This window comes from Trichomycterus rosablanca, chromosome 2 (genome assembly GCF_030014385.1).
Source record: "Trichomycterus rosablanca isolate fTriRos1 chromosome 2, fTriRos1.hap1, whole genome shotgun sequence".
In the NCBI taxonomy this organism is placed as follows: domain Eukaryota; kingdom Metazoa; phylum Chordata; class Actinopteri; order Siluriformes; family Trichomycteridae; genus Trichomycterus; species Trichomycterus rosablanca.
The window spans coordinates 35,164,854-35,192,812 of NC_085989.1; the positions used below are offsets into that span (position 1 = coordinate 35,164,854).

The 27,959-nt window shown below is 37.5% G+C and overlaps 1 protein-coding gene across 2 annotated transcripts; it reads left to right on the forward strand.

Annotated features, from left to right (window-relative positions):
- Window positions 1-333: 333 nt before the first annotated feature.
- Window positions 334-22,276, forward strand: mbpa (myelin basic protein a). 2 transcript variants are annotated; one of them, XM_063014866.1, is made up of 6 exons: window positions 334-611; window positions 2,493-2,597; window positions 6,403-6,429; window positions 7,592-7,612; window positions 16,897-16,986; window positions 20,890-22,276. In XM_063014866.1, exons 1-6 carry the CDS (start codon window positions 507-509, stop codon window positions 20,938-20,940), a joined length of 399 nt encoding a protein of 132 aa, XP_062870936.1. In that variant the 5' UTR covers window positions 334-506; the 3' UTR covers window positions 20,941-22,276. The 2 variants fall into 2 exon arrangements, with proteins under 2 accessions (XP_062870936.1, XP_062870945.1); XM_063014875.1 differs by lacking the exon at window positions 7,592-7,612.
- The last annotated feature ends 5,683 nt before the right edge of the window (window positions 22,277-27,959 follow it).

The window sequence follows — 27,959 nt, forward strand, 5'->3', positions numbered from 1 at the left end:
TTCAAAAACATCAAATCTCATTTCAAAGTAAAGGAATTGCACAGTATACTTTCACATAATTTCAACATAAACTATTTGTACAAAGCATATGAATCACTGTGACAAAAGTTTGATTGTGTCAAGGGCTGTTTTGCATTGAACCGCAGCTTTCTCATAGATAGGCCTTGTTGTGGGCCACACTGGACCGAGGCAGATGTGGCAGAGAACAATGGCAGCTCCTTGAACAGAGAGCAGGGCAGTGACTGACTCCACGGGTACACGGGCTGTAAAGAATGCCTGGCACCGTCCCAGAGTCACTGACGCTATTACAGACCCACCTTATCTCCCATGATGGCTTGGGACAGAGGGGAACCACACCTTCAAAGGCCAGCCTATCTGCCTTGGAAGTGCAGAAGACTATTCAGAAGCTGGCTGAGGTGTCCACAGAGCGGAGATCGGACAGTGTGGAGAAGGACCTTGGTAGGTGTGCAGATCATTGACCCAGGCTCAGAAGACCAACATACAGAATGGCTACTGCAGGCACCTCAGGACTGGGAAGGAGGAAGAAGGCTCCGGGTCTGATGGATCAGATCAGCCATTTTTTTGGAGGGGATAAGAAGAAAAAGGGCAAGGTAAGCAAATGAATGCATCAGTGAGAGATTGTTTTAGATTACCCTTAACTTTTTGTAGTTTTTTAAGGAAAAGTCTTGCAGAGGTGGTTTACATTCAAACACAACATTTATTTTCTATGCATATTTCCAAATATACACAATCTGAAAACTGTCCAAATAATGCAGCAGAATATGATGCTTTTTATCCCTGTGACAGCTAGCAATTTCAGTTTATGACAAATACCTTCTCTGCAGACTTAAGAACTAATAAAAACAAGACATGGAATCATTTTAGGCTTTAAGATTAGCCTTTTAGGTCTTTCCAGGATTGCAATACACTGGAATAACAATGAGACATCTGTGCTATATATACCATATAGCTCTAGATATCATGCATTAAGCATCAGTTTTTTTGCAGAAGAAACTGACCTTTGTAGCCTATACAGATTTTTCACTGTTTGGGTCCAATGTCTAATGTAGTACTGACGTATGTAATGGGTAGTTTTGAAAGCACAGTGCTTTCCAGACTGAATTGCATGTAAAATTTGTGTTCAATGTATTCAATGGTAATTATTAAAAGGGAATGATTAAAAAAAAGACAATTTTTTTATTTTTAGTTCGAAATAGGTTTAAACTTATAACATGATAATAAAAATGGTTTAAATGTGTGCAACGCTATTGCACTTTGTTATGTTATATATTCTTAATTAATGAATCTAATAAAACATATACAGTGGTACCTTGAAACTCATCGTGAACTGGTTCTGGGAGTGGCTTTGAGTTTAAAAGGCGTTCAGTTTCAAGGTATTTTTTCCCATAAGGATGTATTGGAAACCTGTTAATGCGTTTCATGGTCCTGTGGAACTGCATATATTTTAGACTTATGTAAAATAATGGGGTTGTTTTTGACACTTATACACTGAAAATAACACAAATCTAAAAAACACTGAAATAAAAAACTGATTCTTAGAATTTCTCAGAACCCCGAGCTGTAACACCAGTTTAAAAGTGAAACAGGAGGAAAATCCAGCTAAACACAGATACATGTGGAGCCTTCAGAGTGAATCTGATGGTTATTCCACACAAATGACGTTTTACCGCACCACTTAAGCCAAGCGCTGAACAAAGTGACTGTTCATTGGTAATTTAAAATTAAATAAATCAATTTTTAAAAAACAAACTGAACACAATTAGCTTAAGGGAAATGTTGAGTTTACGGCATTGAGATTTAAAAATTTTGAGTTTAGGGGACACTGAGTTACAAGGTACCACTGTATTAATGATAATGGCTTGCTGGTGGATCTGTGTGTGAAGATTTTGGCATTTTCTCTGCATGCCAAGAGTACACGACACTTTTCTGATTACCTTATTTCATTTTACCTTTCTAAAAATACAGCAGGTGGATTGGCTTCTCTATATTTTCCATGCATTTGTATGAATGCATGAGTATAGGAATGTTTGCATTGTCCTGCCTTACACGAGTTAATGGTGCTAGAAAACATTTTGCTATTGTTTTTAGCAAAAATGTGGCAAGAGTTTGTTTAAGGCTTCTTCCTTGTTCCTGCATGATAAGGTTCATAAAGACTGGACAAGTCTAGTGTGAAAAAAACTCCAGACCTGCACAATGCCCAACCATCTTTGGGATAAATTAAAACACTGGCCTTATTGTCTATTATTACTGCTTTTTTATTAGGTATAGATCGGGGTGTCAAATATTTTATATGATAGAAGTTTCACCTGAGACATTTTAACAGTACTTTGAAGGCCTGGACAAAAATATTATCAATAGTAATTAAATAGAGCTCCTGCATGGATGTAATAAAATCCTTTGGCCAAATGACACTTTGTGGATTAGATGATGTTTCCTAGCTATCCATAACAATTTCTTCATATTGTGTTTAGGGTTCATTCCGTGGTCACCTGTCCTCCTCACCCCAAAGATCTCAGCACTCCTCTACCCGACGCCGTGGGGATGTGAACCCTATTGTGCACTTCTTCAGGAGCTTTGTAAGTGCAGGATTTTCTTCAAACCTCTATTTAAAAATTCAACACATTCAACATACACAATGTCACTTTTTATATCACTTTCTAATTAAGCTTGAAACAAACAGTGGTCACCCTTTGAGCCCAAGTAGAATTGATCTGTGTGTAAGATAAGTCTTTTTTAGCCTTCCTTTTCAAATTGTTATTTAAACGCATCAAGTTTTATCACCTTTTTATAAATCTTCAGGCTTTGCCTTTTCATTGCATCAGCCTTTTGATACATGGCTTTGAACTGTATTCATCAATGTTTGAGTGAGATCAGGCAATATTTCCTTCCTTTCTCTTAATGCCATTCTGGAAAACAGTTCAAAAATGTCTCAAATCAGACATTCAGTAAATTTACGTCATACCAATGCTGCAGGCTATGTTTGTGCATCAGACAGATCAAGCTTCAGTTTTTGTTGTTTCTTTTTTTTTTAGTAGTCTGAAACTTTATATATATACAGTGGGGTCAAAAAGTATTTAGTCAGCCACTGATTGTGCAGGTTCTCCTACTTAGAAAGATGAGAGAGGTCTGTAATTTTCATCATAGGTACACTTCAACTATGAGAGACAAAATGAGAAAAAAAAATCCAGGAAATCACATTGTAGGATTTTTAAAGAATTTATTTGTAAATTATGGTGGAAAATAAGTATTTGGTCAATAACAAACAAGCAAGATTTCTGGCTCTCACAGACCTGTAACTTCTTCTTTAAGAAGCTCTTCTGTCCTCCACTCGTTACCTGTATTAATGGCACCTGTTTGACCTCGTTATCTGTATAAAAGACACCTGTCCACGGCCTCAAACAGTCAGACTCCAAACTAAACCATGGCCAAGACCAAAGAGCTGTCGAAGGACACCAGGAAAAAAATTGTAGACCTGCACCAGGCTGGGAAGAGTGAATCTACTATAGGCAAGCAGGTTGGTGTGAATAAATTAACTGTGGGAGCAATTGTAAGAAAATGGAAGACATACAAGACCATTGATAATCTCCCTTGGGGTCAAGATCTCATCCCGTGGGGTCAAAATGATCATGAGAACGGTGAGCAAAAATCCCAGAACTACACAGAGGGACCTGATGAATGACCTGCAGAGAGCTGGGACCAAAGTAACAAAGGCTACCATCAGTAACACACTACGCCGAGAGGGACTCAAATCCTGCAGTGCCAGGCGTGTCCCCCTGCTTAAGTCAGTACATGTCCAGGCCGTCTGAAGTTTGCCAGAGAGCATATGGATGATCCAGAAGAGGATTGGGAGAATATCATGTGGTCAGATGAAACCAAAATGGAACTTTTTGGTAAAAACTCAACTCGTCGTGTTTGGAGGAAGAAGAATGCTGAGTTGAACACCATACCTACTGTGAAGCATGGGGGTGGAAACATCATGCTTTGGGGCTGTTTTTCTGCAAAGGGGACAGGACGACTGATCCGTGTTAAGGCAAGAATGAACAGGGCCATGTATCGTGAGATTTTAAGCCAAAACCTCCTTCCATCAGTGAGAGCATTGAAGATGGAACGTGGCTGGGTCTTCCAGCATGACAATGATCCCAAACACACCGCTCAGGCAACGAAGGAGTGGCTCTGTAAAAAGCATTTCAAGGTCCTGGAGTGGCCTAGCCAGTCTCCAAACCTGAACCCCATAGAAAATTTGTGGAGTCCGTGTTGCCCAGCGACAGCCCCAAAACATCACTGCTCTAGAGGAGATCTGCATGGAGGAATGGGCCAAAATACCAGCTACAGTGTGTGCAAACCTGGTGAAGACTTACAGGAAACGTTTGACCTCTGTCATTGCCAACAAAGGTTATGTTACAAAGTATTAAGTTGAACTTTTGTTATTGACCAAATACTTATTTTCCACCATAATTTACAAATAAATTCTTTAAAAATCCTACAATGTGATTTCCTGGATTTCTTTTCTCATTTTGTCTCTGATAGTTGAAGTGTAGCTATGATGAAAATTACAGACCTCTCTCATCTTTCTAAGTAGGAGAACCTGAACAATCAGTGGCTGACTAAATACTTTTTGACCCCACTGTATATATATAAAGTTAAAGTTTTGTAGTCAAATGACCATAATGTATGCACATTGTTTAAAAGTTTTAAAATTCAACTACCAAAGTTTATTGTTTTGGGGTTAAGTCTAAGGTCATGTCCCAAACACCCATGTAGTCAAGTAGTCAAAGTTGATTGACAGGAATAAAGGCTTCTTTGTGTTGTTAGACAGAGGTAGGTAAAATGTTGCTCATCTTGAATTGTTATTACATACAGTAGAAAGTAAAGTATTCATACACAGAATGACCTGAGTACTCTAGTACATCTCTTATTAGAGTCTCATTTCTCATATTCAATACATTTTCCTCATTACATACAGAAGGGGTGGCACGGTGGCTCAATGGGTAGCACTGTGGCCTCAAAGCAAGAAGGTCCTGGGTTCGATCGCCAGGTGGGGTGGTCCAGGTCCTTTCTGTGTTGCATGTTCTTCCCGTGTCTGTTTTCTCTTCGAGCTCCGGTTTCCTCCCACAGTCTAAAAACATGCAAGTGAGGTGAATTGGAGATACAAAGTGTAAAACATGATATTAAAATCCTAATAAACTAACAAACATACAGAAGATTCTCTCTTAGCCGCAAGATTATATATTGATTTAAATCTAGATGATTAACATTAAAAATAGCTTTCTTTTAATAATAATAATTATAGTTGTCATTTTATCACAAACTTTAATGTTTAGATTCTATTCATGTATTTAGTACAGTAATTTATTACTTATAATCATCTTGGCACAAGAACAAACACTCTCAACAACAACTCTCATATATATATATAATCCCTATTGGGCACTACAAGTCCATACATTACATACCAGCTGTCTAAACATTCACCGAGCATTTTATTAGGTACACCTATTTGGAATGTACTGTTATTGGTTATTTTACAGGCTACACTTACCATACACAACTGTAGCCTCTCTGCTGCTCTGTACACTTTGTTTGCCATTTATTTATCAAAAGGTACCAACATAGGACCCCTACTGACCAGCTAATGATTGGGTGGTGGATTATTCTTAGCACTGCAATGACACTTACATGGTCATTACATGGTATATCAGGTGGATCAAGTTGGGATTTTACGCAATTCAGTGTTGATGCTGGGAGGAAAATACATTAATGGCATTTAGCAGATGCTTTTATCCACTCCCAACTTTGCCTTTGTACAATGCAAGCAATTTAGGGATATCATGCTTAAGGGCCCAACAGTAGCAACTTGGTAGCAGCAGCCTTGTGATCACCTGTCCAGTATCCCAACCACTAAGCTACCACAAAGCCAGCAGTATTTAGCAGTGAACATCAAGTTTAAATAGTGTTCAGAATTCTCATCAACAATGTTGCACCTAATACAAAACTCAAAACTACTATGTCATTAGCATATAAGCACCTACTAAAGTGATAGGTTTTTTGTACATGTAAGTGTTTAAATTTTAGCTAAAATTTAAGCTGAAAGTAAAACTAAAGTAGACATTTAAAATCTCATTGTTTCTATGCTCCTTCATGCTGTCTGGAAAAATATATATAATTGCTTGTAAAATACAAGCGCTTCAACATCTGCACATTCATTAGGGTGACCTTTACATTGTCTAATACTAAGCAGTCTTTCTGAATGAACTTTAAAATTAATAAGATCAAACTATCAGGGGTGTTGCTTTTAAAATTACCAAGTATGCTTTACTGCCTCATGTGTTCTCTGCGATATGACCGGTAATTAAATTGAACATTTGATTTTATCACCCGCAGGTGTCCTCTCCTCGCCCCAAGTCAAGGGTAAGTCTCTGATTTAATTACAACTAATCAGGGTCCTGTTTGGCATATTGTAATGATACTGTTTGGTGTATTATAAGCTTCCATTTTACCAAAGGTCCTAAAGATTAAAGTGAAATGTAGATTTCAGATGTTTTGCTTTGTCTAACATAAAGCAGCTGAAACATCCAGGCATTATTTGTATATAGCAGAAAATTACAATACCAAGTAAAATGCTAAAGTCATGTGTGTATTTAGTAGGTATGTTCAGGATAGGGCTTAGCAGTTTTAGCTTTAAATGTTTTCCATTTTGATTGAGTTGGCAATTTAATTAAAACCTAATATTTTTGTTAGTAATCAATCTATTGTTGGCCTGTTTTACGACATTTGTTAGTAAATTAAAAGGCAAAAGTTATCCTTTTCATACAGCTTAACATTAATAAGGCCACACATTTGTAACAATCTACCAAACAACAGACAGGCATTGTCTAGAATTAACATTTACATTATACAACTAACAACTGAAAATATTAAAAAATGTCCATTACCCAGTCTCATCTCCTATAATATGCTGCAAATAGCTATGATGTTTGCCATTAAAAAACAAAACCTTGTAAATTTTCAGCTTATCTGCATTGTTAACTTTATTTAACAAATGCATAAAAGGAAACTCTATCCCACAATCAACAGCTTGCAGTACTACTTCCCCCTGAACTTAAAAATACAGAAACTGGATCAGATCATTGTTAATAGTCATTTAAAATACCAGATCTAAGTGGTAAATGAAATATTTGTCTTTAAACACTCTTAAAACTAATATGTAAATGGCTGCTTTTTTGATGATGTCAGTTTTTACATTTTTACCATTTGCACATTATTTTTAGACACGTATAATGTTGTGCACTTCCTTCAGAGTGCCAGTTGTTCAAGCCCGTTATTTAAGAAGACCATGTGCGACTGTGTATTGTATCTAATTCTATGAATTATGCTCAAATCCCACCTTTACTGCAGAGTGCAATAAATGCATTTTAAAGATTGCTTACTGATTTAAAATGTAACAAATCAAATTTGCCGACTGGAGATGCTGTCAACAAGGCATGCAGCGTTGAAAGCAATTTTCTTCACAGTGTGCAAAAAAACCCTAATGTTTCTACCTTGTTATTTTTCTCTTCTGTTTTATGTGCAGTGGAGGGAGATCTTAGGCCTGGTATGTGTCAAAACTTTAAATTGAGTCATGTTTACAGTCATTCACAGTATTGAGCTCCATGGCTTCAGCAGACAGCTTCCTGTCCTCTGTATCGTTCCTAATAAACTTGTCTTCGTCCTTAACAGTCCTTTCTTTCTGCCTTGAGAAATAATTATAGAACTGATTATTAATTGCTGCTCATTTGCCCTCTGGTCTTGTCGATTTGCCACAAGGTGATTTCAAAGACTTTTTGGGAAGGGTGAGCTTATTCAGTAAGGGAGTTTAAAGACTTAACAATTACTTTTAATAGGTTTATCATAAAAACATTGTTGGAGTGAAAATTGAAATGCAGAATTCATACATTTTGAATTACTAACACATTAGCATTAGCGACAATTGTATGTGTGTCATAGTGAATTGTTATGAAGTAGATCTGAATACAGTATTTAAGGTATCCCTGAACTGAGAATGCATTTGTTCTAATGTCTAAATCCACTAAAATACACTTGGAACATTTCACCCTCATTCAATAACATGATTTATTATGTTAATTTGCAATTTACTCAAACTTCATGTTCCCAGTAACCCTTAACAGCTTGCTGACTTGCCCACTAAAAGACTACACTGTTTTGCATTTGTTACTAGTAAAAAAGTGTATCTACTAGTACCAAAATGTCCATTATATTCTTAGTAACACTGTTTTCTTACTAAACATTAGCAACTTGCTAAAATAATTCAAAACCTTTATTAAGCCCTGTAACAAACTACATACTACTGTACTGAATAGTTTGTAATGCACAACCAGTCTTACTGTTAGTTTCCTTATACACTTTCTAGTATGCCTTTTATAATCATGGATGCAGACATTTATGTATTATAGCCAAGCTAGCATTCAAACTAGATAAGTGCTATGTTACTTACAAGTAACAATGAGTGAAATTCTAATATTAAATTAAGTTTTAATTTACATCCTTTAATCCTCACTGATGTATGAAAAAGAGCCAAACATGTCAACATTCTTTATAATAACCATATTAATATGCATGTGATAGCATACAGTTTGCAGGCTAGCTAACTAACAATCATCAAGGCAAAATGAATTGGATTTTAGTATCAGCAATGTGTTTCACAGTAGCCAAAAATAGGATTTGATTTTATGTGGGTAAAATTAACACAAACTGGTTACTTAATCACTTAAAAACTCATCATTAATTCTAATGTTTCACTATCTGCAAGCCTCCTTTTAAAAACAAAAAAATACATAGTAATAAGTAATATAACTAAAAGTTAACCTACAATTTGGTTATAAAATACACACCAACAAGTAAATAAATAAATAAACAACAAGTGTACAAGTAAGATGCTGGTCTACTGCAACCCATTGTAACAGTTTCAGTGCAACTTGGTGTAGATTCCAAAGTCTAAAACTTTATGGAACATCTTTCTTCAAAAGATATTCTTTCTGTTGGTGTTTTGATGACAGTGTTCCTGTCTACCCTGTAAATATGAAGGAGGGGTGTTGCTATCCTGAAGGAGATCACCTACATTATTGTATAAATGTTCCATTATGTTAATTAGACAACCAGTCCAATTAACCATGTACTGACTCCTTCTGAGAGGGTAATGGATCTAGTCCATGCAAAATGTCCTTCACAGCATAACAGGGCCAGGCATACAGGCCATTTTCATGGTGAAAGCAACACATGCACCTGGCTGGTTAATATGTTTAACCATATCATGCCACCACAACCTGTCTGGATCATCTGCACTTAACATAAATCTTGACAAATTAATCCAGATTTACATTTTTAGCATTTAGTAGACACTTTTATCCAAAGTGACTTACAATTTTTTTGAGTAATTGAGTGTTAAGGGCCTTGCTCAGTGATGGTGGGGCATGAACCAGCAACCTTCTGATTACTAGTCCAGTACCTTAACCACTGAGCTAAGATTTGTTTTCCTTTAATTTTTCACTTATCTCTATATAACACCAAAGAAAATTAACAATTAGTTCAGGGCTACTTTACTGAGATTGGTTTATCAACAAAGTGCCCTACACATTCAATAAAATGTAATTAAAATAACTGTTGGGTTTTGACATGACCCATGACACACAATAGCCTTAGACATAGATTAGATGCTTCTACTTTTTACTTTTAATTGGTAGATATAAAACACATTCCATAATTGCCACTATTTGCAAATATACTGATTACTTAGGTGTTTCTTAGACATAATGACATGTTTCCACAGACTGGGTGGATTGGCTGCTTTAAATTTCCCATAGGTGTAAACAAGTGATAAGTGAGAGTTTGGTACCCTGTAATGAACTGACACTCTGTCTAGGTTATATTCCCGCCTTGCACCCATTGTGTCTGAGTGAATTAAAACCCACCACCCCCGATCAGAATAAAAGAGGTGCTCGGTTGTTACGATCAGATCTGATATAAGCTGGAAGTGTCCTCAATATCTGAATACTGTATTGCTACACTGGTATGGGGGTACATCTTTGATGATGTTAAACAGGAATTGGATTTGTATTCTGATACTTTGATCCAAAACTACTCTGTGCGCCTGAATGACTTTGAGACAGCACATCTTTTTTGAACTAAAGCAGTTTTCTCCCCTAGTGGCCTGAAGATCAAGCAAGTTCACTATTGGAGTCATCATACACTCACTCTCTTTCCTTTTCAGTGTCTTAAAGTGTCTCTGATTTTAAATCATTTACTCCCTTCTGTCATAATCAGGGACTGATAAAGTCTGCAGGCTGCTTGTCCGTGTAAATGTAACAAAAGAGTGTGGTCCAGAGAGATGATAGCAGATACCTGACCTTATAGGACCTTATAACTGTGCTCCCTAAAGCTGCAGTACATAACTTACTGATATTGGCATGTGGAGACCAATCCGGTAGAAATATATAACTTGCAGAAAGTTGTTTTTTACTGTGAGTTGTTCTGCATGACAAATCAAATTGCCTTAAGATACAGGTTAAGTATTCAACTGTGCCTAAAAACAAAGTCATGGCATCAGTAATGATTTATGACCTACAAGTCATAACAGCCTTAAATATGACCCAACACCCCTAAGGTCTGACTTTAGAATAAACATATCATATTTTCTGGGTTGTAGCAGTCAGGAAGGAACACTATGATATAAAGTATTTTATACTTGTTCAAATTCCTTTTTTATATTACGTATTGCATAATATACATCATGTTATTTTACAGTAAATCCATAAAAATAATTTTGTAAAACATTGCTTCTACATAGTATTACATACAGTGTATCACAAAAGTGAGTACACCCTCACATTTCTGCAGATATTTAAGTATATCTTTTCATGGGACAACACTGACAAAATGACACTTTGACACAATGAAAAGTAGTCTGTGTGCAGCTTATATAACAGTGTAAATTTATTCTTCCCTCAAAATAACTCAATATACAGCCATTAATGTCTAAACCACTGGCAACAAAAGTGAGTACACCCCTTAGTGAAAGTTCCTGAAGTGTCAATATTTTGTGTGGCCACCATTATTTCCCAGAACTGCCTTAACTCTCCTGGGCATGGAGTTTACCAGAGCTTCACAGGTTGCCACTGGAATGCTTTTCCACTCCTCCATGACGACATCACGGAGCTGGCGGATATTCGAGACTTTGCGCTCCTCCACCTTCCGCTTGAGGATGCCCCAAAGATGTTCTATTGGGTTTAGGTCTGGAGACATGCTTGGCCAGTCCATCACCTTTACCCTCAGCCTCTTCAATAAAGCAGTGGTCGTCTTAGAGGTGTGTTTGGGGTCATTATCATGCTGGAACACTGCCCTGCGACCCAGTTTCCGGAGGGAGGGGATCATGCTCTGCTCAGTATTTCACAGTACATATTGGAGTTCATGTGTCCTTCAATGAAATGTAACTCCCCAACACCTGCTGCACTCATGCAGCCCCAGACCATGGCATTCCCACCACCATGCTTGACTGTAGGCATGACACACTTATCTTTGTACTCCTCACCTGATTGCCGCCACACATGCTTGAGACCATCTGAACCAAACAAATTAATCTTGGTCTCATCAGACCATAGGACATGGTTCCAGTAATCCATGTCCTTTGTTGACATGTCTTCAGCAAACTGTTTGCGGGCTTTCTTGTGTAGAGACTTCAGAAGAGGCTTCCTTCTGGGGTGACAGCCATGCAGACCAATTTAATGTAGTGTGCGGCGTATGGTCTGAGCACTGACAGGCTGACCCCCCACCTTTTCAATCTCTGCAGCAATGCTGACAGCACTCCTGCGCCTATCTTTCAAAGACAGCAGTTGGATGTGATGCTGAGCACGTGCACTCAGCTTCTTTGGACGACCAACGCGAGGTCTGTTCTGAGTGGACCCTGCTCTTTTAAAACGCTGGATGATCTTGGCCACTGTGCTGCAGCTCAGTTTCAGGGTGTTGGCAATCTTCTTGTAGCCTTGGCCATCTTCATGTAGCGCAACAATTCGTCTTTTAAGATCCTCAGAGAGTTCTTTGCCATGAGGTGCCATGTTGGAACTTTCAGTGACCAGTATGAGAGAGTGTGAGCGCTGTACTACTAAATTGAACACACCTGCTTCCTATGCACACCTGAGACCTAGTAACACTAACAAATCACATGACATTTTGGAGGGAAAATGACAAGCAGTGCTCAATTTGGACATTTAGGGGTGTAGTCTCTTAGGGGTGTACTCACTTTTGTTGCCGGTGGTTTAGACATTAATGGCTGTATATTGAGTTATTTTGAGGGAAGAATAAATTTACACTGTTATATAAGCTGCACACAGACTACTTTTCATTGTGTCAAAGTGTCATTTTGTCAGTGTTGTCCCATGAAAAGATATACTTAAATATCTGCAGAAATGTGAGGGGTGTACTCACTTTTGTGATACACTGTAAGTAAAATGCACAAGAAATATTTCAGCTCCAGAATTATTTACCTTGGTAAAAATAGTTTAAAAAAGGTTGCAGACATTTAGCTTAATCTCACGCTAGAATTTGAGAAATTTCAAACCCTTTTTTACAGTGGTACCCTGAAACTCAATGTCAATTGATTCTGGGGCTGGCGTTGAGTTTAAAAGATGTTGAGTTTCAAGGTATTTTTTCTAATAAGGGTGTATGGGAAACCTGTTAATGTGTTCCATGGTCCCGTGGAACTGCATATATTTTAGGCTTATGTAAAATAATGGGGTTGTTTTTGACACTGATACACTGAAAATAACACAATTATAATATAAAAACACTGAAATAAAAAGCTGATTCCTACAATTTCTTAGAACCCCGAGCTGTAACACAAGTTTAAAAGTGAAACAGTGAGGAAAATCCAGCTAAACACAGATACATGTGGAGTTTTCAGAGTGAATCTGATGGTTATTCCACATAAATGCAGTCAAGCTGAGCGCTGAAGTGACTGTTAATTGATAATTTGAAATACATTACAATAAAAAATAAATACATTTTAAAAAAACAAAATGAACATGTTGAGTTTAAGAAAAACACTGAGTTTAAAGGTACACATTTCTCAACAAAGGGCATTGAGTTTCAAAGATTTTGAGTTTAGGGAACATTGAGTTACAAGGTACCACTGTACAAGTATTCTAAAGTATATTGTCATACAAAAAGTAAAAAAAAATGGTATTTTTGAACATATGTTTATTTTTTACTGGTGTCTTAATGTTAGGTAACAGGCCAAATGACCTTGGCCATTTATTAACATTGAAAAAAGCACAGTAGAGCAGTAGAAGCACAGTAGAAAACACTCAATGTGTGATTGAAGTAAAGGATGTTTATACAGAAAAGTAGAAGAAACCTAATCCTTCCTAATAATTATAATGTTTTGGATCTGGTTGCCTTTGTCAAGACCAGGATCAGAAAATCCTGAACTACACTTTATTTATAAACTGTTGAGTAAACTGAAGGAAACCCCAGAAGACCCAGAAGCTTTAAATGATTCTTTATTGAGAACTTCTTAGGTCCTATTAGACTATCCCCTATGGGTTCTACGGTCGGAGTTCAGGTGGATAGGCCCAGGCTTACTGGCCTGGAGAATAAACACACAAGGTTGAGCAGTTAATCTGTGTGTGTGTACATGTAGCTTAGAAGAGTGTTTCGATTTGGATGTTGGTGTGTAGAGATGTTTAAGGCAGGAGATCATTGTTTATCATAAGAGAAATAAAGAAATACAGAGGCATGAAACTAAGAAGCCTGATGCCTTAGCAACGGCCCTGAGTGTGTTGTTGTTATGTGGATGGGGCGACACAGAAACAATACAGCTTATTCAGTAGTGGAATGTTCCAACGATTAACTAATATATAATATCACACAGATAGCTCAAGACAAATCAAGCAAATGGCACCTACACTACTGTATGTAGGTTCACTGTTAACCCTTTCAGAAGTGCTGTCAGATTCCTTATAGTAAAGAAAAATACTTATTCTATATAGGCAGTTATGTTGATAAAAGAAGGTTCACAAAGCTTAAAATTTTGACAAAAGCATGTTTTCACATAGCTTTCAAAGGCAAACGTAATGGTCTTGCTACAAATACCTTAGGTTATTATATATGTATATAGGTATACTTGTCATAAAGAATTAGGTTTCTTCTTCTTTGCACCTGACTAAAACATGCCTGTGAAATATGTAGCCTTGTAAAGTCATTTCTCCCGTGTTGCACCCTGATATCTAACTCATCCATCGTACAGTGTTTGTGTGTGCATGTGATAACCTTGGTGTTTTGATCGTGTATGATGTTTCCTTCCCTTGTTAATTAAGGACGAGACTGTTCAGGTGTTTAATCATTTTATTCCCTAATGCTATCTCTTTGTTTCTAGCATTTCAACATTGAAGCTTTTCACTGTACCAAAAGACATGTTGTTTTATTGTTATACTGTTATACACTCACCGAGCACTTTATTAGGTACACCTACCTAATAAACCATTTTGTACATGCATTTAGTGATTATTTATAAGCTACACCTGCAACACAGATTAACTTTGTGGACATACAATTACTGTAGCCCATCTGTTGCTCTGTTCACCTTGTCACCCCATCTACCCTAATTATCAATTAAACGGGACATTCATAGTATCTCTACTGACCTAATGTCATTTGGGTGGTGGACCATTCTCAGCACTGCAATGACATTAACATGATATTAACATAGTAGTGTGAGTTGTTCTAATGTACGTATATCAGGTGCAGCAGTGTTCAGGGGATTTTAAATGTTAATACTGAGATAGAAATAGTGTTCCATTCAAACATGAAAGTGGGCGGCACAGTGGCTCAGTGGGTAGCACTGTCGCCTCACAGCAAGAAGGTCCTGGGTTCGATCCCCAGGCGGGGCGGTCCGGGGTCCTTTCTGTGCGGAGTTTGCATGTTCTCCCTGTGTCTGCGTGGGTTTCCTCCGGGAGCTCCAGTTTCCTTCCACAGTCCAAAAACATGCAGTCAGGTTAATTGGAGACACTGAATTGCACTATAGGTGAATGGATGTGTGTATGTGTGTCTGCCCTGCGATGGACTGGCGCCCTGTCCAGGGTGTTACTGTGTGCCTTGCGCCCATTGAAAAGCTGGGATAGGCTCCAGCACCCCCGCGACCCTAACTGGATAAGCGGTTAAGAGAGTGAGTGAGTAATCTGAAAGTATCCACTGGTAAAAGACTAGAGGAAGATAACCACACATTGTGCATGAAAAAGGAAAATAGCTCTTACAATAAGTGCTACCAAATTATGTGTTCAAAATAAAGGGGCCAGTAAGTTTAATCAGTATTTAAAAACCCCAACAACACTGCTGCACTTGACAATGATAAAGTAAATCAAATAAAGTGCTCAGTGAGTGTATAAAACCCACATCACATTTACAAATCAAATGTTAACAAATGTTTTACCATTATACAGCATCTGAAGCTTCTAAATATATACAATATATAACTTTAGTATTATTCAATGTCTATAATAAGTTAACTGGACAAAATGTTTGCAAATTAGTTGCAAGTATTACTTTTGCCATATTAGACAGATTCGTCTCCCCTATTGAGTTTTGAGACCCCAGTGTCAGTTTTGGCTCAAATTTTAGTTAGTGTGTGCAGTTTTACTTGCATTTTACATTCAGCTGGCAATCCAATCAATTTACTGGTAAAAGTGTCCCATCTGAACCATGTAAACTTGTCCCATTAAAACCATGTACACATATTTGGCTCTATGCACCCTACAGTAGTTTTCATAATACACTGGAATGCCAGTGGTGAGTTTTGCTTAAACATGATGTACAAAGACAACATAGTGTTTTTTTCTACCTGCTCTATACACAAAAGTAGTCAACACTTTCATTAAAAGACCATCTTGTTGGCACTCATAAGGCTTTTGGTGGCCCCTTTTAATTTGTCTCACTACGAGAGAGGCAAAACATGACAATCCACTACATTTATTCAGAAATTGACCTTCATTATCAGCTTGCTTGAATGTTTTGTTTGAAATCCACTCTGATATTTCTAACATAGAGCATCCTCACTGATGATTCGGATGTTGAGCTTTAGTTGACGGTTGACACAAATTTTGCAACCTCCTTTGTTCCATGTTGTCATTTCAAATGCATTAACATACTTTCCACTTTTTACAATCCATTTACTCAGCATCATCTACTGCTCTAAAATGTTTGACCAATACCAATAATCTGGTTTTGTACATGGTACATTCCAACTCCTTAACAATTAGAAATTAATTGCTGCTTTTATTGCACAGGACAAGGTCTACCAGATCTTGCCTTGATCTTTTGACAATAGAAATGAACTGGAGACATGATGATACCTTTTTCTAGCCATCACCTGCTTTAAGCAGCTTTTTAGACACTTGGTCAACTGGTTTAGATACTTAATCACTTGGTCAAGGAGTTTAAATTCTGATAATTTATTACATTTTGAAATTATAATCTGGCTATCCTAATAAAACAACTGGTGCTCTTTAAGTCCCAATGAGTTTAATAAGAGTTAACAAGGTAATTAAGTTCAGAGACTTTACAAATAGAAGATTTTCCAACCTTTGTCCATTTTTTGTCCAGAAAGCTTGTTATAAACCTTTAATGAATTCTACATTCTAATGTAAATATCTAAGTATACATGATTGTTGTGAACCATGGATACATTTAGGTGGTTCACAAAGGTTTAGAAATCTTTCGGTTTAATATTGACCACATGTAATTACTGAATATTGTTGTGCCAGACATGTTACTAAATGACTAGGGAGGTTCCAGCTGGAGCCCTCAGTTTGTTCATGACAGATATTTTTGTAGGCTTCAGCATCACCACGTGCATCGGAGATTATCAGATCCCCTCACAGACGCCGCAGAGACCCGAACACACTGTCCAGAATCTTCAACCTGGTGAGCCTTCTGTAGCTACAAAAACTGCAAATTCATATGGATTTGCATGAGCCAACTCATATGTAAAGTTCAGTTTGAGATCAGTTTAGTGAGTAGGTTGAGCATTCATATCTTTTCACTCATATGACCACACAGGGTCATTAGAATTCCTATTTATTTCACATAAAGGTCTTTAAAATTGCATATTACTCTAGATTTGTCTTATACCTATAACGCTGTGTTAAACACCACCACAGGACCACCACAGAGCGGGTATTATTTAGGTGGTGGATCATTCTCTGCAGTGACGCTGACATGGTGGTGGTGTGTTAGTGTGTGATGTACTGGTATAAGTGGATCAGACACAGCAGCGCTGCTGGAGTTTTTAAATACCATGTCCATAAATAACTGTCCACTCATTATCCACTCTATTAGACACTCCTACCTACATAGTTGGTCCACCTTTTAGATGTAAAGTCAGAGATGATTGCTCATCTATTGCCGCTGTTTGAGTTGGTCATTTTCTAGACCTTCATCAGTGGTCACAGGACGCTGCCCACAGGGCACTGTTGACTGGATATATTTTTGGTTGGTGGACTATTCTAAGTCCGGCAGTGACAGTGAGGTGTTTAAATACTCCATCAGCACTGCTGTGTCTGATCCACTCATACCAGCACAACACACACTAACACACCACCACCATGTCAGTGTCACTGCAGTGCTGAGAATGATCCAACACCCAAATAATACCTACTCTGTAGTGGTCCTGTGGGGGTCCTGAACATTGATGAACAGGGTAAAAGCAGTCTAAAAAAGTATGTAGAGAAACAGATGGACTACAGTCAGTAATTGTTGAACGACAAAGTGATTTTATATGGTAAGTGGAGCTGACAAAATGGACAGTGAGTGTAGAAACAAGGAGGTGGTCATAATGTTATGGCTGACCGGTATATATACAGTATATACCAGCATTGAAACTGAGGTGTTTAGAAATCAACAATCTAAAATCAACACTGCTGCACCCAATACATACCAGTACATTACAATACCATGCTACTATCATATTAGTGTCAGTGCAGTATTAGGAATGGTCCACCACCCAAATTACACGTGGAAATTAGGGGAGTTTCATTGATAAATTAGGTTCAAGGAAAGTACAGAGCAACAGATGGACAACAGTGAGTGTAAAACCACAAGATTTAACTGCACGACAGGTGTAGCTTATAAAATAATAAATGTATGTTCCAGATAGATGCACCTAACTACTTTTTATTAATTTATTTTATTATTGTGTATTATATAGCTATTTCTGTTTTAATTCTAAAATAGCAGCAGCACTCCACAGTATCCTAGCACAGTAACAACATGGTTTTGTATTTGTCTTTGTACAGTATTTTGGCATTTTTTGTTGTGTGGTATATTGCCAGACTATATTTGCTGTGAGTTCAACCAGGATCGCTTACTAATCTATAACAATCTCTACATGTGACTTTGCCAGTGGAGCCAATTTCCACTGAGTCCTTCTGTTCTGACCTCTCCTAACCATTACTGTTCAATTCTGCTAGCATGTCCACCTGCTTGACTCTAATCCCTGTGATCTTTATTAATCATGCCATCCACCTATCTACCTCTCTAGATTTTCCCTCTTAGGACTGAATACTGCATCAATGTTCTTTGTTCATTGATCGCTATCTTTACATTTCCATTACTAAAACAGACATTATTTCCAGGTCCTCCAGGGCCAAGCAAACCACCTGTTCTGGATGCTGAACTATAAACAGTCTAACCCAATGATTTTTATATTATATTATATTATATTATATTATATTATATTATATTATATTATATTATATTATATTAATTATATTATATAATATTATATTATATTAATTTCCTACTCTGCTACATCAGAACTGTTTTGTTTTATTGTGACATCATTTTTTGTTTTTCTTTATAACTAAAGTAATTAGCTGTCGTATACATAGATTTTCTAAGATATACATGATTATAACGGATTCTAAGGATTTCTAAAATATAAAATCTGATTCACTGGGCGTGAGGCAGGAAACACCCTGGACAGGTCTGTTTTAAACCCCGCTAACTGTAAGTACTACTGTGAAAAACTGTGTCTGCAGTTTATTTTAGAAAATGGGATTCTAAAATACTTACAGTACTTACAGTACCCACCTCTGAAAAAATATTGAAAATTATATTTGACTATTTCTGAAAAAAATTTAAACAATATGACAGTATGAATGTGAGGAAACTCACAAATGGGGTATGGATTGGGTTTTTTTGTTAATTTTACTGGTTGGATTTCAGAAAATGGTTATTAAAATCCAGTCAGGATTCAGTGTTGTTTAGTTTGGACAGTGGTAGCTCAGTGATTAAGATGCTGACTAGTAATCATAAGGTTGCTGGTTCAAGCCCCACCATCACCAAGTTGCCACTGTTGGGTGAGGCCCTTAACCCTTATTTGCTCAAAAATTTTATTCAGGCCGCTCAGGTGGCGCAGCGGTAAAATACGCTAGCACACCAGAGCTGGGTTTTCGATTACATCGTATCAAAACTGAGCTCTGCCACCCGGCTGGGCTGGGCGGCTGCATGAACAATGATTGGCTGTTGTTCATAGGGTTAGGGGCAAGCCGTATCATGGGTCCTCATAACTGTTGTAATTATGACCTCTGCTGGCTGATTAATGGCGCCTGCACAAGGCTGAGGAATCATGCTGATCAGGGTGTGTCTCTCCATGCACAGTGCTGATCGGTATATGAACTCGACTCGTGCAGGTGAAAAATGTAGTCTGTACTGAGCATGTGTCGGAGGGGGCGTGTGTCAGAGAGGTGTTCTCAGTCAGCGGTGGAGGGTTTGAATCAGTGGAGGATGCAATCAGGGTAATTGGACACAACTAGATTAGGGGAGAAAAATGGGAGGGGATTGGAGAAATAGAAAAAAAATTTGTATTCAGTTATGATTGTAAGTCGCTTTGGATGAAAAGAGTCTGCTAAACGTCGTAAATGTTTAACATTTATGAATTGACTAAAATCACACATAAATCATCATGTACTTAATTTTAGATTAACTTCCTTTTTTGTTTGAATAATTAAGTAAGACTTTGCACAGGTTTGCAGATAAAAATCTACCTCAGTCTTTAATAAACCAATTACTTGTCTGTCATTATTGCACAAGACAGGTGCCCAGGTGGTGCAGTGGGATATTCCGCTAGCACACCAGCGCTGAGATTCTGAACTCCTCGGTCGAAACTCGGCGTTGCCACCAGTCAACTGGGCGCCTTCTAGCGGGCATAATTGGCAGTGCTTGCAGGGCAGGATGACCGGACTATGTGGATGGGGTCTTCAAATGCTGTGTAAGGACCCTGACTGGCAGATAGAGAGGCGCCTGTGCAGAATGCATGGGTGAAAAAGGGTTCTGTTAAGGGCTGCACGCAGGTCGGAGGAGGCGTGAGCAGCAGTATACCAACCTCAACTGCAATCGGGGATCCCCCAGCAGCGGAAGACAAATTGACTACACTAAATTGGGAGGAAGTGGAAGAAAATGCATAAATAAAATAGAAAAAAAACTATATATAAATAAGTTTTACATATTTATAAATTGTTATACCTTTATTCCTTGCTGTAATACAAAACAGTGCCCAAAATTGCTTTACACTTATCACTCAGGTCAAGCAGGCAATCAAAGTGATTTTCACCTGTAATTTTCTCTTTCTCTGCTTGCATTTTCTCCGTGCTCTCTTTGGAGTGTTCTGAGACTCTTCACCATCAGTGGAACACGTTATCACCCCTATGCTGCATATTTCATTTCATGTTCAGCATAAACACACACTTTAGGAAGACTTCAGAGAATAGTTATACAATCTGTAATAAGCAGTAATGCCCATTCACCTGCATTTTTCACTGCTCGCAGGGAGAAAGTCGATCTCGTTCTCCACCCAAACGCTGGAGCACCATCTTCTGAGCCCTCCTCTGAAATTGCAACAAGTCAGACAGAAGACAGGGGACAGAATGGGAAGAAGAAGGATCAAGCGAGACTATGCCCATTAGACTAATACTGACTAATACTGGCCATCTCTGCTAATAAGACAGTTACAATCCGGAGGGTCTGAAATTATTCACCTGTGAAGAGAGAGAAGCTATTTGTGCTGGGTTGTGTAGCACTTGCCAGATTTTGACAGATTTTAAAATACTGAGCACGTAGGTATAAGTGCCTTAGAATAATATATTGGCAATTATTGATAACAATTATTACATAAAGATTATAACTCTTTTGAGATTAAATGTCTCAGACCCGTATTTAAGTGCATATTCTAGTTGGATTATATCATAACAAACACATTTGTATGTCTTATGTTTGATTTTATCTTAAAAGTACTGAAACCCAGCAATTATATACCAGTAGTCAGTTTTAAGTATTAAGCTTGTTTTCAATCTGTCTAGTGTTCCTTTAATTTTTAATTAAATGTAGCTGCATTTGATGTATTATTTATCAAGCAGTAATTTTTAATCCATATACTGCTGTGAGAATCCTTTACAATTTATGTATGATTTTTGAATAATATGTATGTTTTTTGTAGTCGTCAAGTGTCCTGTCATGTACTGTTTGTTTCCATGTTTAAATACCTGCATAAAGGATGTAAGACTGTATTCTGGCCTATGTAACATTCAGTATTGTATATTAACAAACCATAGTAATATAAAAAAAGGTTTGGTAACATTTTTCAATACAGCTACTAAAATGACAGATCTCCAAACCAGTGGAGATTTAAACTGCCCTCTGATTGCACTGATTTCTTTCAATGGCTTAGAAATACCACTAGGTGACACTAGTTATGTCAAGTTGTTACGTTATAAAACGCTATATATATTTATTGAAATACTTTGCATGTATCGTTTATTTCTTGTACATACAAAATCTAAACCAGACAAACATCCAAGGCAAGCTTTAAAGGTTGTGAAGGTGTAAGAGAGTAAATGAAAAGTGAAAGATGGATCAGAGAAACATAACAGCAAGGAAACAATGGAAGAAGAAAAGTTCAGATTAGTATGTTAGAGATAGCCTACTACTTATAATGTGTCCTGATATTGTGCGTTGTTTTGTGTCTTATGCATGTGCTGTTTTTTGAATGAGTGCTGAACATACAATAAATGTAATTTTACCCATAAGCGCTGGACCCAAATGGTGCTAAATTTGTAATGCGGAGAGTATTATGAGTGGCCGCCTTCCTACATTATAATGTGTATTACTTTTAACTATAAATTAATATCTTAATATCAAATAAAGAATCCTAAATGGATGTTTGCATGTTGTGTGTCTGCTCTTCTGAGTAAATGTTTCCTTTATAAAAATAAGAAAAATAATATTATATTTAATTACCTGATCAGAACTGGACTGAAGATAAAGTCTTTGTTACAATGGGATAATGAAATTAATGCTTAAACCCCAGTCTCTGGTATAAACAATATTGACAGTATGTTGTTTCAAAAATGTTTTTGAGAGGAGGAGGAATCTCAGACTTAAATGATTTATTTGGTGCATTTCAGCATCAGTGAGTAGCAGCCTGGATGGGATTTATGAGAAATGGAATACATGCACAGTACAGAGAGATATTGGAAATAAATATGCATAACTCTGTCGTTTACTTTGACTTATTCCAATCCAGACAGTATGGACCCAAGATATTTCATGTTTTGCATTTCAGGCCTGCAAGGTTGGACAGGGGCAACTTAGGGCTAGTAATCAGCTAGTAATATATAAACTAAATAATGATTTGATTTCAAACAGGTGATGTCAACAGATGATTGCAATTATGATTTGGAACAAAAGCAGCATCCATGAAATGCTGAGTTTTTGAGGAGCAGAGGATCTCCAGTTTGTCAACAAATGTGACAAAACATTAACATGTTCAAAAACAATGTACCTCAGAGAAAGATTGGAGGGGATTTGCATGTTTTTTCCTCTACAGTGCACAGCAGCATTAAATAATTCATGGAATTTCTCTGCATAAAGAACAAGGGTGCAAGCCTAAACTGAACACCTGTGATCTCCAAATGCTTAGAAAGCACTGCATCAAAAACATAATTCATCAATAGCTATTATAACCACATGGATGAGGATTACTGTGGCAAACCTTTGACAAGCACTACAATACGGAGTTACATTAACAGATGCCACTTAAAACTTTTTTCTGACCCCAAGCTCATATTAGATAGTCCAAAAGACAGTGGAAACATATGCTGTGATCAGAGTCCACAGTTCCACAGACTCCACAGTTCAGCTTGTTGTCAAGGACGTCGAGTTCTCTTTGCCAAAGATAAAAAGGACCATCCAGACTGTTATTAGTGAAAGGTGCAAAAGATGATATGGAGGTGCATCAGTGGCCATGACGTGTCAAGGTACCATTCACACAGAAAGAGATACATCCTGCCATCAAGGTGATGTCTTTTCCAATGATCTTTTCGGTAACATGTTGCCAGGCATCATTTTGTGTGCACTACAACAGTGTAGCTTTGTAGACACAGAATGTGTGTGCTTGACTGGCCTGCCCGCAGTCCAGATCTGTCGCCTATTAAAAACGTATGGTGCAGCATGAAGAGGAGAATCAGACGACGATGACCAAGGACTGTTGAGCAGCTAAAGTCTCGTATCGAGCAAGAATGAACAAAACGTCCATAGCAAAACTGCATCGTCGTCATTTCCCAAACCATTAAAAGTTTTCACTGATAGTAAGATTTATTGAACACAGGGTAAACATGCCTCTGCCCCAACTTGTTTTGAATTTATAGTTTATCAGAATGTGCTTTTTTATTTTATTGTAAGTAGGCATTCTAAGCTTTCAAGTTTTAAGAGTCACAGTTTGCTACTACTGTATTATATAATGCATATTTAAAGTAGATATATGTCATGAAATTATATTAAACATGAAAACAGGTGCTCAGGTGGTGCAGCAGTATAATTTGTAAGATCACCAATGCTGAGATCCAAATCTCCATATTATACAGCGCTATGTTAGACCCCACCTCTAACAGGTGAAAAGAAGCGGTCAGTGGCAGCGCGCATGGCAGAGGGGATGGGAGCTGCAGGGCGGCAGCAGCGGGAGCAAGGATGGAATTGATTACGACTAGATTGGGTGGTAAAGGGAAACATGAATAAGTATAAAGACAGACAAACAAACGTGGAAAAAAATGTGAAAGGTGGTTAAATTTTTTGTGGCTTACAGGTAAACACTTGTAAATGATCAGCATTTCTGTTTCATAGCTGAATCCTATAGAACAGGGGTGTCAAACTCATTTTCACCGAGGGCCACATCAGCATTATGGTGGCCCTCAAAGGGCCGATTGTAACGTATCCTGCTGTGATTGCAGTCTGTTGTTTTTCTTAAAGGCTGAATTCTGCATTTATATTGTCCTACTTTGCCACAGACACAGCCTCATAACACAAGAGATGCACCGGTTTCTCTTCCTGAAGCACAAACTTGTTTTCACTTTCATTAAATTTCCTCCTTATGCTTAATTTTCTTAATTATCTTTTTGTACATTTTAGGATCATGTGTAACATCATCTACTGGCGGGATGCGTCACTTTGCAGGTCACAAAATCAGCATGCATTTTGAAAGATGCAGTTTGTTTAGGATTTTACAGTGTATTGTAAGACAATCATTCTGCCCTCACTAATAGTTTATCCCCCTTTCTCAGCTAGACAGACAGACAGACAGACAGACAGACAGCTCCCTTCAGAATACAGTCGGTTTATTTGCTTCCCAGCTGTGTGATACACTGTGTGCACCAGAATGAAGTAAAAATACAAACAATAAAAACAATAAAGAACTTAATACAGTAAAAGCACACAGCTGTAGTCAAGTGTTACATCTGGTACAATATGAGATTTAACCAAACGTAAAATAGCGCTAACAAGTTAGCATTTAGTGTAAAGATACTAATTGCTATAGTAACGATAACAATTGTATTTAATTGTACGGTAAATTTGTAACTAAAACGCTGTAATATACTCACTAAACATTTACCAACAACTGAGAATATAAACGCCACTACTTACAGACAATGCTTGGGTATTATATTGCAATATAATTATTTATATTTATTTATTATTGTTTACATTATTGACTACGCTACCCCGCGTTCTTTTGCCGTAAAAGTCACATGGCTTTTAGCGAAGGTCAAAGTTAGTTGCCATGACTACGATGACAACAGTTGCCGATTTTAAAGGCGCAGGAGCGCATTAAATAATAAGCGCGTCTCTGTAACGACTCGAACCATCACAACAATCGTACAGTCGTTTAAGCTCTCGCGGGCCGGATCAAATGACGCGGCGGGCCGGATCTGGCCCGCGGGCCATGAGTTTGACACCACTGCTATAGAAGATCAAATCCTAAACCTAACGGAGCACAGACTCAGATTATGAAACTGGAGTGCCCTCTTGTGATTCTACATAGTAGTGCAAAAACTCAGAGGAACCACAAATGATTTACTTTAGTCTACATTAATTCATTGTCCCTTTTATCACTGCTTTATCCTGGTCAGGGTTGAGGTGAGTCTGATTCACTGGATGAAAGGCAGGAAATACCTTGAACAGGCTGCCAGTACATCACAGGGCACACACACACACACACACTTTCACATTTAATGTGTAACAGTTTTTAGTAGCTCCAGATGGCCCCCAGAAGAAATCATACCCTGGCCCTGCTTGCTGTAAGGTGACAGTGCTACCCACTCTCAACAGTCCATAATATGAATAAATACTCTTTAAATTCTTTTTTTTTTTTTGTTAACCACTAGGTGCAAGCCAGAAATACCACGGACAGGACACCAATCCTTCGCATGGCTTCGGCCGCGTCCCCCCTCATGTCTGTCATGTGAGGCAAAGCAATGAATTGGCATCCTGTCCAGTGTGTGTTACCCTGTGTTCAGACTGGCAACGATGCAACAAAGCAATTGGATGTCATTCATTTTCAGATAGAGCTAGCAGTTTTTGGTGACAGGAGGTGGATGGAATGTTAAAAATTTAACTCTATGCAAATTAGTAACTGTAACTGATTTGTGGTGAGATGGTTTTTCTATACGCTTTAAATACTAGCCAGTAAATTACGCTGTAAACACCCACAGGCAATGATGATGCTTCCAGTGTAAACAAAGGGTAATGAGCGATCAGCGATCTGGGCGTCAGAGTGAAAAATCACTGTTGGTCTGAATGTTGGGTTATTCCATTGGACCCAGTAATTCTGGGGACATGTGGTCTGGGAAATTATGCTTACCACTTCCCTGACCCTGAAGCAGCTGTAAAACATGAGAATGAAGTAAAAAAAAATCCCAGAAATGTTACCAAAAGAGGATTTAAATCTATACTTTACTGTCTATGAACATCTGGAACCAACAGTGCTTTTATCTATGTTCTTATGTTAAGACAACTTAGCAAAGATAACTGCAAATTGTATTATTAGCATCTCTATGTTTACATATTTGATGGGTTTCCAGAGAAGTAGGGACATTTTCTAAAATAAAATAAATAAAATTAGAAATTATTGTAATGTTTTATTGGATTTTGTGAATATAAACACTTTTAGATTTTAATGTCTGCAACACACACAAAAAGTTGGGACACAAGCAAAAAAACAGCTAAACTTAGTTTCCTAGGTTTATCACCATGTACAGTATGTAATACCATGAACGGTTTCAGGAATTAAGAGAAATCTCAGTCCATTTAGGACTAGGCCAGAAAACTATGCTGATCTTTGTGTGTGACCTTTGAGCCCTCAGCTGGTATTGCATGAGAAACTGTCATTCTGCTGTGAATTATAGCCACATTGGCTCGGGGAGTACTTTGGAAATCCATTGTTACAATCCATTGGCTTAATCTGACGCTGCATTAGGAGGTCAAGAGTAAGTCATACAGTAATGCTTTGCAGAGCTCCAGGCGTCATTCTGTACTTGCTACAAAAGCATATCAAATTCTAAATGTGTCTAAATGTTTTTTATTCTTATTATTATTACTTTTTTACATTTTACAAATTTTTTTTGGTAATGGGTTTTAATATACAATTAATGACTACTGCAACCCAAAAAGTCCAATGTATTTATAATCTATTAGTGCCAGCAGAGTGCATCAGAGAGTCAACTATCTGTAATGAGCGACCAAAATTTGAAGTTCACTATAGAATCAAAAGTATGTGGACATTAATATAAAATTAATTATGATTAATAATGTAAAATCAAGTATATGCTTCCATCTTTGTGGCAACAGCTTAGGAACTGCTTGGGAGGCATTTTACTTTTTCATGACTCTGTATAGCTTAGGTAAACTCCAGTGGCTCGCTCAAAGCTCTGACCTCAATCCCACTGAAGATCTTTAAATTGAATCTGAACGTCATTTACAAGCCATGCTCTCTCATCCAACATTAGTGTAATGATGTGGTCCACTGCGCTCTGCATAAACCTGGATTTAATGACACTGCTGATATTCAGAAAGCTATTTTTAACAAAAGCAAATGTGTAAATAAAAATAGTTGGTCAAATTTTACCATATTTACCACATCTGAGTACATTTGGCTGGATTTTATTTTTAAGTGAAGCACATTTAATGGCCATCCTTATAAGTGGACTTAAGCAATACTGGACCTTCATGGAAAATTCTTATCAAGCAACTGAAGCAGATCAAACATACTTCAAACCTCAGAAAATGATTTGGATGCTCCAACATTTCACCACAAACCATTTAGGGCTTGTATGACAAGATATGATTAAAATTTCAGCTAATTGCTTTTGTTTATTAATGTTACTTTAACATATTAATATGCTTAAATCTATTGTACAGAAACAAGAACAAACTTTGACTTTATAAAGCTTTCCCCCCACATATGACACCAACAAGCTTAACAAGCTTTTAATAAGTAATTATATACTGAATATAAAAAATAATCTTTGCTTATTACATGAACATTTTACATGGGACAGTGGTAGCCTAGT